This window comes from Octopus sinensis, linkage group LG10, assembly GCF_006345805.1.
Source record: "Octopus sinensis linkage group LG10, ASM634580v1, whole genome shotgun sequence".
NCBI classification, from domain to species: Eukaryota; Metazoa; Mollusca; class Cephalopoda; order Octopoda; family Octopodidae; genus Octopus; species Octopus sinensis.
Window position 1 is genome coordinate 87096260 of NC_043006.1, and position 13111 is coordinate 87109370.

Below are 13111 nucleotides of genomic sequence, written 5' to 3' on the forward strand. Positions count from 1 at the left end.
TAACAACACAAAATGCAGTACAATGAGTGATTTAGAGAAAAACTGAGCTTAAATGTTTTTCTCAATTGTTTTTCTTATGTTTGAAAGCTTAAAAATAATTTCTATATTTGATTCTTAATAACATAAGCTGAAAATGTGTAATACAGTATTCTAAATAGCTTTGAAGTAGATGCAGAGAAAGATATAAAACAAACAAATGTTCCATAAAAATGACATCAACAATAACAGAACATATACACCACTCAAAATGCAAAATAATAATAATAATAATAATAATAATAATAATAATAATAACAACAATAATAATAATAAAAGCAAAAATAAATATGGAAATGATGGCAAACAGAATCAATATTATTTTCAATTCGGGATATATGACAGAAAATGTTAAAGATTTGAACATTTTTCTCACAGTTGAATATGAATATAAAATATATAAAAATGCATAATATTTTTTCTTTCATTATGTTTCTCAACAATAAAATAAAATAAAATAAAATAAAATAAAATAAAACAGAAATGGAAATTCTGGATATAAAATATTTACGGATATTTGAAGTATGAAAAAGAAAATGAGAGGAAAAATGCAAACAAAGAAGCTGTTAGAAATAATTTCAATTTCAATTTTTTTTTTTTAATTCCTAAAATTCATCATGTAGAAAAAAAAGAACAAATTTTTATATCTTAAGTATTGTTATTGTTGTTGTCATTGTGGTTGTTATTTATATTTTTGTCAGATGACTTCTATTAAACAATATAATTCTTTCACTCTGCCATTTCAGAACATATTTGATTTCACTTCTATTTCTTGTGGGTTTATTATTATTATTATTATTATTATTATTATTATTATTGTTATTATTATTCATCAATTCATTTCAAGAAATATTGTCATTTATAAGTATATATATATATATATATATATATATATATATATATATATTATATATATATACATATAAAGTAGATAGATATAGCCTAAAGGATAAGCATTCAGATTTAGATCAACTAAATTATTTGTTCATTGAATTAAAAATATAAGTGGCTGAGTATTCCACAGATATTGTACCCTAAATAAACTTCAGGCAGAATCAGCTTGACAATGTGTAAAAATGCTATACTTTTGAATTACAGGTACAATGCTCCTGACATTAGGGTTGCCACCATCATTGTTAGTATGATAAAAGATGAATTTGGAGAGAATGTGGAAATGCTAAAGTAAAGTAGGGGTAAGTAGTTTTGAGTTGTGAATAATAGTGAGATGGAAAAAGAAAGAAATTGTGGTAGTAAAATTGCTGGGATCAGTTGTTATTTTCGATTCTTTATATGTTTATTGTTAAAAGATTTATTGGACACAATCATCCAAGAAAGAACTGCAAAGTAAGGTAAGAAAATTCTTTTTTTATACATTGAGATAGTTGTGGACAGGTTCTGTAGTTATGTGAAAATGAGAGAGAAATTTGGAGGGAGAGAGAGAGAGAGTGTGAGAAAGAAAGAGAGAGAGAGAAACAGAGAGAGAGAGAGAAAGAAAGAGAGAGAGATAGAGAGAGAGAGAAACAGAGTGAGAGAAACAGAGAGAGGGTGAGTGAATGAATTTGAATATCATCTACTTTAGTATAATGTTAAATTTTGTAGGTTTTTGGCTGTTTGTATTGTAGACTCTTTGTATTTGGCAGATATGACCATCTACATCAACTAATAGTGAATAGAGCTGGACATAACATGATTGCATTCTGTTCAACCATCTACTCAGTTCTCACAGCATCTTTTTTTTTTCTCTTACGGTGAAGTTAGCTTATTTAAAACATGATTGATTTGCAGTCAACAACTTTGATTTGTTAGCTTAATGGTGGCATCAGTATTCAGTAGTAAGCATTCAGTAGCATTCAGCTAGATTTTGTTCATGAAAATTTTCCTAATTGGACACAAAATCCCAGTCCAGGTTCAACTTGAGACAAAAATTTGCTGCAAGATGTTGAAAAAAGATTACATTGTCATGTTTTAGTTCCCAAAGATTCTGTAATAGATGCATTATATATCTAGCATAAAGTATTTAGATTCCAGTTGGATGATGTCATGAGAAATGGTATGAAGTGAATGGTAGTATCATTTTGATAGGAATGTGTTTTGTTGCAAGTGATAGACTGTAGATAATTTATTTATAGATAAAATAGTGGAGGAGACATTGTTGAATATTGGAGGACAGCAGAGTTCAGAGAATGTAGATCAAAGAGTACAAAAGAGTTCAAGGAGTGTGAGGTCTTTCACTAGATACTGCAACAGTTTAGTCAATTTAAGTGACTCTATTTTCTTTAAATTGTTGTATCAGTACTAGAAATCTTTGCTTTTATATATAGTAATAAATTAGTATTTATTGTTCCAGAAAATGGAAAGATTTAAACAGTCAGCACAACAAATGAAAGTATTTGAATCACTTGCAGAAGTGAGGCAGAACAATACAGGAACCATTTAAGAACACTATAATGCAATATATTGCAGGGTGTGAGCTTCAATATTTTAAATAATTACATGGTTCTATACTACTGTTAACAACAACAACATGCAAGTGAAGCATTTTTGAATATTACAACAACTATTTCTAGTGAAGACACTAGTCCACACATTTTGAGAATAACAATTGATTGCTGCTTCCAGTATTTCTCTGGTTCTAAATTAATCAAGACAGGAATAATAGAAAGCAAAGTCCAGATACGCAGAGTTTCAACTTAGAATGTAAACGAGTGCAAGTATTTTGTCCAATAGCCCTCTGGTGATTCTTCAAACCCACTGCCTTTATGAAAACAACAGCAATAAAAATATTTTTAAAACTGTCTACTTACCAATTTTTGGTAAAGGGTAAGGTATCTCAAAGTATTCCTCATAGAAATCCAAAATTTTTATTGAACTCTCGAGTGCTAAATCAGTCATGTTGATATTCTGAGGTGGAGTAAAAATGTGGACCTAGCGGAAATAAAAGAAAAATGAATTCATTATAAAATAAGAAGTCAATAGAATCAAATTAAAATAATTATTAGTGAACTACTTAATTCTGACTTCTTATTGAAACTGTTTCACTTCTCTCAGACTATTAGTTACCTTTGTCAAAATTTTTCTCATTTCTCACCCCAGAAAAATATGTCTTAAACCAAAAGAACGCACTTATTCCAATAAATAAAGACTTGGAAAGATTTCAAGTTGTGTCACAAAGCACAAGATTTATACAAAATATGGGTTCATTTTATGTTTGTTGTAATATAGTAACTGATCAATCTAATGATGTGAGGGAGATTTTAAGTTTATATTTCTTCTCTCGTGACTTACACAGCAGCATTAATTAGCAAGGAAAATCGTAATATATTTGGTTAAACATATTTCTAATAATCATTTCTGTCAAAGCACAAAAACAAAATTGGCTTTGGCAAAGATTGAACTCAGAAATTAGAGCATGAAATATATATACAGCAAATTAGCTAATTCTTTTTGTCTGCTATTTGCATTATTTCTGCAGCATTAGCTTAAATGGAAATGTTAAATTTTGAATTCATGTTTAAGAACGAACAATGTTCCACTGATTTCTCAGTGATCATCGTCACACTTATAAAGAGCTGTAAGTACAGCAACTGTGCACTACTTCAATAGCAACAGTACTCTGAAAGAAAGAAACGGGGGAAAAAAGACATGCATTCATAATCAAATCACTAAGAACATAAATGAAAAGGAAGCAGAGGAAATATTAACACAATTCGTACACACACATGCATACACATTTATGTAGATGAGGTTCATTGAGTTAAAAATGTAACAAGTGAACAAAATAGAGATATACACCTGAATGCAATAAAAACTTATCTATCCTTACTATTGTGACAAAAACAAGAATAAAAATAAAAGCTTTAAACTAATTACAAAAATCAAAATTTCTAAAGCTCACAGCAGGTTAAATGAGCTGAAGTTTTATGCCTATACATGAAAGGAATTTTATAGACAGTAAAAAATTTATTGATTTCTTACACAGATAACATCACGAGTGTTTTAAGGCCATTTTTTTTTTGTTAAAGTAGAGGTTAGTTTTGCAGTTTTTCCATTTCGTCTTACCCTCTACATTTTTGCCTCATGAACTCCGTTGCCCTTATTTCCTCCTCCTTGATACTCAGCCATGTCTTGGTTTTCTTCTTCTACTCCCTTCCCCATTCATTTCTACCACTTCTCTCATTCAGTCACTTACTTTTTCCCTCAGCACAATTCTCATTACAACATCTATCATTGGCTCTATTCCCATCAACCTCTAAAATTCATTGTCTTTCTTTCTCCCTCAGTCATACTCTGTTCATTCACCAAACCATTCTCACTTTTACTCTATCTAACATTCTCTACTTCATATTCGTTAGCCATGCCTCACTCCCAGAAACCAAAACTCTTCTCACACACACATCATGCATCTTTCTTTTCAGTTTTTTCTTTCCCTCTTATCAAGCTACTCAGTTTCCAGAAATTCTTTTGTGCTCAGCTCATTCTAGCCATTATTGTCAAATCTAATTCATTCTTTTCCATTCTTGTTCGGGTAAATTTTGGAGAGAGGTACAGTTGATTATATGGACCCCTCTGGTATTTTACCAACCCCAGAAGGATAAAAATCAAAGTTGACCTCTATGGAATTTTCGAGATGTGAAAAATTACAACTAAATACTATAAGGTGTGTAGCAAGATGCTGTAATGATTCTGCCAATTCACCCAGAGTATTAGTTTCAAATTTTGGTACAAGGCCAGTAATTTTGGGGGAGTAGTAGGTCAATTAGATTGACCCCAGTGATCAACTGGTACTTGTTTTATCTATCCCAAAAAGACAAAAGGCAAAGTTGACTTCAGTAGAGTTTGAACTCAGTAAGTAAAGACGAATGAAATGCCACTAAGTATTTTGCCTGTTACAGTTGCCAGCTCACAACCTTAATTTATCTACCCAAAATATTGAGAACACTTTAGAGAAGACAAGTAAAACAATTAAAGAATGGGGCCAGATAAAACTACTTATTGGTGGTGCTAGTTTTAACATACTACTTCCTAAGAATGAAAAGACAATGGCTGTTTTTGTTGTTTATTCTCATGCCTGACTGCTTCAAATGAGCAGTGTACTCTGAGCAAGCAAACGCCTTAAGGCATACACTGCAATCACAATCATAGTACCTCATTTTCAAAAATTATATGGATTATAGTATCCAACATGTCCTTCCTACTTAGAGTAAATATGATATGAGGGAGATTCAGCTGCTGTTTCTAATAGCATCTGCTAGTTCTAACAACAGCCAATCATATGGATAAGGGATTGAGTATAATATACAACTACATAGATTTCAGAAAGATTTTAGATTGAAATTTCAAAAATCTAGAGGCTATATATTGTGACTAAAAATAAATTATAACAAAAAATAAGATTGTCCCTGAACAAATGAAAGCAAGATAAGATAATTGAGAAGAACAAAGTAACTGGATGAAGAAAGAGACAAGAAAAATTATGTTGTTTGTATTAATTGCATCATACTGAAAACTTTTAGAAATGCTTTCTTTAAAAAATGTTTTTTTTATTTTTACTTTATAAAAAATTACTACTCTGACAAAAATTCATATAAAATAAATTAAAATATATATAAAATAATACATCATCACTGTATTACTGAATTAAATTAAATTCCTGATACTTTAAGAGTGAGTATCTGTTAAATTTAACAATAATTTATTGACAGTTTATCAATTGCGATATACATGATTAGTATCTGAGTGCAATAGAAATTCTTCTTCATGCTTTGCTTCTCTCCTATTGTAGCATTTCAGATTAGAAGTCAGGCCTTGTGGTTAATTGTAGTTTCTAATTGATGTCAACAACCAAAGTGACAGCAGTATCAGACACTGACATTCACATATACAAACAAATCAAGTTAGAAAGGAGAATTTTTAAAAAATGGAAAGATAGGCTGGAAGAGAGTAAGAGGGAAAAGATAGATGGATAGAGTGAAAAGCAAAAAGGGGAGGAGACTATGAGAAATAAAAACGTATGTGAGGAGGTACAGAAATGAAATTCTCAAATAGAGAAAATGAGAGAGGAGGAGGCAGAGGAGTGGGCAAATGTGAGGAGAAAGTATGAGACCAGAAAAATAGAGTGGGAGACAGGTGAATAGAATGAAATTAGGAGGATAGAGAGAGAGAAAGAGAGAGAAAGAGAGAATAGGTTGAGAAGAAAAATAAGAAAAAGTGAGAGAGGGAAGAGAGAAAAGTGAAAATGGAAGAAGTGAGTGAGTAAGAAAGAAGAGAAGAGAAATATGTGATAGAAATAGATAGAAAGAGAGGGAGAGAGAAAATAAAATAAAAGGAGGGTAAAATCACTTCTCAAAAACGATACAAATAAAAATAAAAAGCACACAAGAAAAAAATGAACACAAAATAACAAGAGAAAAAACAACATATCTATATCAATTAGAAAAATGTAAAATGGAAATTTGGAATAAATACATGCAGAGATTTATTTAGTTGTTTTTGATTGTGCTTGTTTGATATGAAAAATCAAAGGTGACTTTAATCAAGTGTATTTTAGTTTGTTATCTGTATAATGTTTTATGTATTTTATATTTGTTTTGTTTTTTACTACCTCATCCACCCCTACCCAATACTATTTAGTCTTATCTGTACCAGCCTCTCTTTCCTCTCATTGATTTACAAAAAATATATATATAAATAAAATGAAATGCAACAATATTAATGATAATAATAATAATAAAAATAATCATGCATAAATGTTTCCAAATCCATTACGTCCCATTTAAATATGTATTTTATCGGTATTATTAAATTTGTTGATTGAAGACTTGAAAGGGAAAAAATAATAAAAAATTAGATAAAAAAGGAAAAAAATAAATATTAAAAAAATGTTTAAATATTGTAGTAATAACAATAGTCACATTATTATAACTATTATCACTATTACCATCATCATAATCGTTATTAACATTGATTGTGGTGGTGGTATTACTAAGAAATAAATGACTGAAACATGTTCAGATATTAAAATGTATTTAAATAGTTGGTTATGGAACTTTGTGGACATATTTCAGATGGCCATTTATAAACAATAAATAAATAAATAAATTTGCAAAATTGCACAGAAACAAAAGAAATGAGGTTGGTGATAGAGAATGAGACAAAAGGTTACACACACACACACATCCATACAGAGAAATAGACACCACACATATACATATGCACACTTGTAACTGATACCAACAACAGCCAGCCTCTCACCATTGCTAGACTTGCTCCACCCATCAACAACAACTACAACAACATTTGGCTACTTTTCCCCCACCCATGTCTTTTCTCCCCTATAATTTGAATATTTGGTATTTTCAATAATAATAAATAGTCTTAAAGATTATATATTACTGTTTGCTGCTTTCTTCTGCTGATATTGAAGAATATTTGATTCTAATTGATACAATTTCGTGAAAAAAAGGTCAGACACCAAAGATTGTGGGTTCAATCTATGCAAGGTTCTATTTTTGTGTGTTTGACATCTTTTCATGAATCTATTAATCTAATCCCATTTATCATCTGTTATTATAGTTGTTGTCACTGTTCTATTTTTTCTCTATGAACTTTAGTTTTGTTTCCTTACCCAACTCTTTTCTTCACATATCCCCACTGTTACTCTGGTGCCATAATGTTCACATAAAGGTTTATGAAAATCTCATAATTTATTATTAGTCCTCTGTTCAAATCATGATTCAGTCTTTTGTATATTGTTCTGTGCTTTCAGAAAGAAACCCCATTCATTGTAACCACCCCAGAGAAAACTCTGCATAGCTGGTTGACCTCTTTGAAATAGCAGCCAAATTTTTTTTACATCACAGCTGTCTTAAAAACGGGAAGTACAAATAAGATAAGCAGTCCAAGATGAACTATGACTGAAAAATAGAAAGAAAACATTGGGATATGTAGTCCTAGATATAGTGTGACAGAAAAATAGCAAGTACACATTGGATACTGTAGCCCTACATAACACTGAAGAAAAAGAGCTGGAAGTTCTTGTTTGGATATCTTTGATCAATAGCCCACGAAAAGTCTTGTCTGAGTGGCTTTAATTCAATTCAATTCAATTCAAAGATAAATAATATAAAAACAAATGATTTTTACATGCTGTCTAAGTACAATATTTGAGAAAATCACACTTGAGAAGGCTACAGAATAGTGGTGCTGTCTAACAACAAAAGGCTGATAGTTCATATACAATCACTGCAGCCAAAGCCACTTGAAGATTCAAGCAATTTGAGCAGTCATCTCAAAAGCCACACGCATGTCGGCATAATGTCATATGTTTAGGATATTTCCAAGAAATACTAAGGGGAAAATTTTATTCTACATTTAGTAAATACTAATGAACTACTTTATTATTTTTATATTTGTAGTATTTATTCTTTGTTTCCACCACCACCGAAAGAAGTTTAGGTTATACATGTTAGGGCCCTAAAATTGAACTTGTCCTGGGCACCAGTAACCCTACGGCTGGCCCTGCTTGCAGCAAACTCTTTTGAATTGACTGTAGGCTTAAAGTATCACAGTTTGACCCTATCACTTGGCTTATGTGTGTCAGTTCTTCAGTCTGTGGATAACTTTTTCTCTTCCTTAGTTTTAGAGAAAACAAAAAAATATCGTAGATACTGCCCTCAATGTCCTCTGACTTGAAATTTTTTAGTGAGTGGGATTACTCAATTACATAAGACTCCAGTATGCAACAAATACTTATTTTAATAAGGATGAAAGGCAAATTCAGCCTTGGTGACATTTCAGCTCAGAACAAAAAGCCAGAAGAAATGCTGCAAAGCATTCTGTCCAGAATGGTAATGATTCTGCAAGCTCGCTGCCTTAAATAAAAATAATAATAATAATAATAATAATAATAATAATAATAATAATAATGATTTAAAATTTGCCACAAGGTCAATAATTTTTAGGGGAAGGGTTTGGTTGATTACACTGACCCCAAGAGACTTTATATTATTGATCCTGAAATGATAAAAGGCCAAGTTGACCTTGGTGGGCTTTGAGCTCAGAACATAAAGAGCTAATAATGATAATAATTATAATCCTTTCTGATTTTGGCACAACGCCAGCAATTTTAAGGGAGGAGCTTTGTCATTTACATTAATCCAAGTATTTGATTAATATTTATTTTATTGATCTTGATCTTGAAAGGTTGACAGGCAAAACTGACCTCAGTGGGATTTGAGCTCAGTAGGTAAAGAGCTAAAAGAGATGTTACAAAGCATTTTGACCAAAAATATTAGCTACTATAGGCACGAGGCCTAAAATTTGTGAGGAGTAGGGTACTGATCAGTTACATCGGTCTCAGTGCTCAACTGGAACTTATTTTATCAAACCCAAAATGATGAAAGGCAAAGACAACCTTGGCAGAATTTGAACTCAGACTTTAAATGACAGATGAAATGATACTAAGCATTTTGTCTGATGTGCTAACAATTCTGCCAACTAATTCTTTCTGCTATAGGCACAATACAGGAAATTTTGGAAGAGCTGGATAACCAATTACATCAATCCCGAGGCTCAACTGATACTTTTCTATAAATAACCAGCAAATGCCAAGAGACTTTGTTTATATAAGTGTTAACTTGTAGGCACATTCACACATTCAGTGAAGCACGAATTTTTACCCCACCACCTCTCTAATGTTTTTTCATCGAGTTTCTTCTTTAAAAAAAAAATGTTATCAGATTTTTATTATTTGAACATCAGGTTCAAAATCTGCTTACAAAAAAAATTTGTTTCCTTTTTTAAAAAAACTGAAAAAGTTCTTTGTTTTGTTGTTTTTTAAAGAACCATAAAAAAATCAATAATATGGAATCTTAATCCAATATTTTTTATAAGTGTATTTATATATTAATTACATGGATAAAGAACACAAATATTTGATAATAACTGTATTAGTTTCCAAAATAATGATTTCTTTTGAAAGTAATGTATATTCAATAATGAAAACATTAGTATTGTACTGTTTCACTCTCAGAAAATTTTAAATGTTTTTGTGTCAATTATTAAAGATGAAAATGTATTGTTCACCGCAAACAAAATATATATTGATACACTTCAAATTCAAACAAAGTATATTTATATTTTTTACAAAATGTACTTTTTATAATTTTAAATGCACACATTTAAGAAATGGATGGAAACCAGTTGTAAATCCTTTAACCCTTCTCAATCTCTGATAAATTTGAAAACTATAAAAAGATAAAAATATATTTTTTGCTGATTCTGGGTTATGTTAAAAACCTAAATATCTGGAGAGCAGTTTTTGCAAAAAGGCATTGTAAAAAAAAACTAGAAGATGGGCATTTAAGAATATTTCTTTGCTTTCTTTTGGGTTCTCAGCTTTCTTCTGAGTTCTCAACTGCTGATGATGTCATATGGATGCTGCCGCAACATACAATGTGTGTTGAGCACTTTTAGATCTGACAAAGCCAATCCCTCTCCGGATTTGACCACAGCTTATTTCTTCCGGGAAGAGTGATAATTAAAAGAAAGAGAGAGAAAAAAAAGAAAAAGAGCAACAGAAAATGTTGAGAAACAACCCCAGTACAAGACGGGTACTTTATTTATTGTTCTTCTCTCTTATAAAAAGAGAAAAAGATGAAAAAAGTTCACATTGATGACATTTGAACTAAGAAGACTGAGTTGGTACAAATACTACAAATAAATCTAGCTGATGCTCTAATGACTCTGCAAATATACTACCATAGCTTAAAAATCCCATGCTTAAAGAAATTAGTACAAATTTATAACCCATAATATTAGTGCATACGGAACTTCACAGGAACCCTTCCGTATGTGTCAGAAAATGTGATGAAATTTTTCATTGTATTTTCCTCATTGCCCTTGGTAATTGATATAATCCTATTTAGGTGGACTGTACCTTTCCTTCTTTCAATTTAGGTCCAATAAATTTTATGATAAAAGTGTAAAGAAAACAAATTTCATACAGAATGTCATATGAAATCATCATATTATCTTTGCTGATGATGATATTTTGTCCTAACCCAGCTTTGATTTAACTGATCTATGATAAAAGAAAAAAATAGTCCAGCCATGACTAGCCTGTATTATTTTTAGGTCTGGGTTATCTAGTACCACTCTGTCCCATGAACTCATTTGATTTTTATTTGAGATGGTAGAGTGTATTTGAAGGGAGTATCAGCTGTTATATCTAGCATGGCAAATGACCATTAAGAGGACTCCTACTTTAGCATCTTATTGTTTTTTACTACTACTACTACTACTACTACTACTACTACTACTACTAATATAATAATAATAATAATAATAATAATAATATAATAATAATAATGGTTTCAAATTTTGCCACAAGGGCAGTAATTTTGGGGGAGGGAATGAGTCAATTACATCGACCCCAGTGTTTAACTGGTATTTATTTTATCGACCCCAAAAAGATGAAAGCTAAAGTTGACTACAGCAGGATTTGAACTCAGAACATACCAACGGGGGAAATACTGCTAAGCATTTCGTCTAGTGCACTAACGATTCTGCCAGCTCACCACCTTGATAATAATAATAATAATAATAATAATGATAATAATAATAATACTTTCTACTATAGGCACAAGGCCTGATGTTTGGGAGGAGGAGGCCTAGTCAATTACGTCGAGCTCAGTGCTAAAATGTTACTTATTTTATTGACCCTTAAGGGATAAAAGGCAAAGTCAACCTTGGTAGTACTTGAACTAAGAACATAAAGCCAGAAGAGCTACTGTTAAGCATTTTGTCTGGATCAATAATGATTTTACCAGCTCACTGCCTTAATAATAATGATGATGATGATTTAAAATTTTGGTAAAAAAGGCAGCAAGTTCAGGAGTGGGGTTTGTTGATTACATCGACTCCAGTGCTCAACTAGTACTCATTCTATCAATCGCAAAATATTGAAAGAAAAGTCAACCTGAAAAGGTAAGGATAGATGAAATGCCACTAAGTATTTTACTCAGCATGTTAATGATTCCACCAGCTTGCCACCTTAATAATAATAATGATGATGATTCAAATTTTGGTACAGGTTCATCAATTCTGCCGAGGGATCAAGTGATATCATTGACACTAGTGTTCAGCTGGTAGTTATTTCATCAACCCGGAAAGGGTGAATTTGAACTCAGAATGTAGAAATTGATGAAATGCTGCTATGCCCGGAATGATAATGATTCTGTCAGCTCACTGCTATAATAATCTAGGCATGGTGTGGATCAGTTATAAGAGAGGAGATGACATGCCCCTCCTCCTCTCCTGAATTTTAGAAAGTCTAGTGTTGGTACAGGTGTCTGATAACATATCAAATTTTATTAGGAGATCAATGAAAAACAGGAGATAAATGAAAAACAGGAGATCAATGAAAATACAAAGTTAACTTCAAGTGGAAAATTTTCAGTGAGGGTTAACATTGAGAGAGGCATATTTCAAGGAGATAGCCTATCATCATTGCTGTTTGTGATTTGTATGATACTCTTCACATAAATACTACAGAAAATGACATTAGGGTACACATTTGAAAGTGGAGGAAAATTAAATCGTTTGTTATATGTGGATGACTTAACGATCTTTGGAAAGACCAAAGGTGAAATAAATGTTCCTAGTTTCAACAGTGCAGATATTCAGCAAGGCTATCGAAATGGAATTTGAGAGTAAAAAGTGTGGTATGCTTATAATACAAAGAGGCAAAGTAGTGTTGTCTTATGGTGTAGAGATATGCAATGGTGACATAGTCAAGGATATTGAGACTAATGGATATAAATATCTGGGGATTTTAGAATACAACAAAATCAAGGGAAGTGAAATGAAAGAAAGCTTGAGGTGAGAATATCTCAGAAGAACCAGGTTAAATATGGGAAGTAGACTCAACGGAAAAAACAAAATCAGGGCAATGAACACATGGGTTGTTTCTTTAATCCGATACAGCGCAGGTGTTGGTTGGTGGACAAAGAACGAGCTTGTGGAAATGGACAGGAAAACTATAAAAGTGGTGACAGTTAACAATGAGCCACACCTC

At 31.4% G+C, this 13111-nt stretch overlaps 1 protein-coding gene across 1 annotated transcript in view; it reads right to left on the reverse strand.

The window, feature by feature from the left end:
* The window catches only part of LOC115216696 (endoplasmic reticulum aminopeptidase 1), a 1296444-nt gene that overhangs the window by 608051 nt on the left and 675282 nt on the right, over positions 1-13111 (reverse strand). The window contains exon 5 of the mRNA XM_029786223.2: positions 2841-2961. Within this exon, the coding sequence (XP_029642083.1) occupies positions 2841-2961 (121 nt within the window). The remainder of the gene's footprint in view (positions 1-2840; positions 2962-13111) is intronic.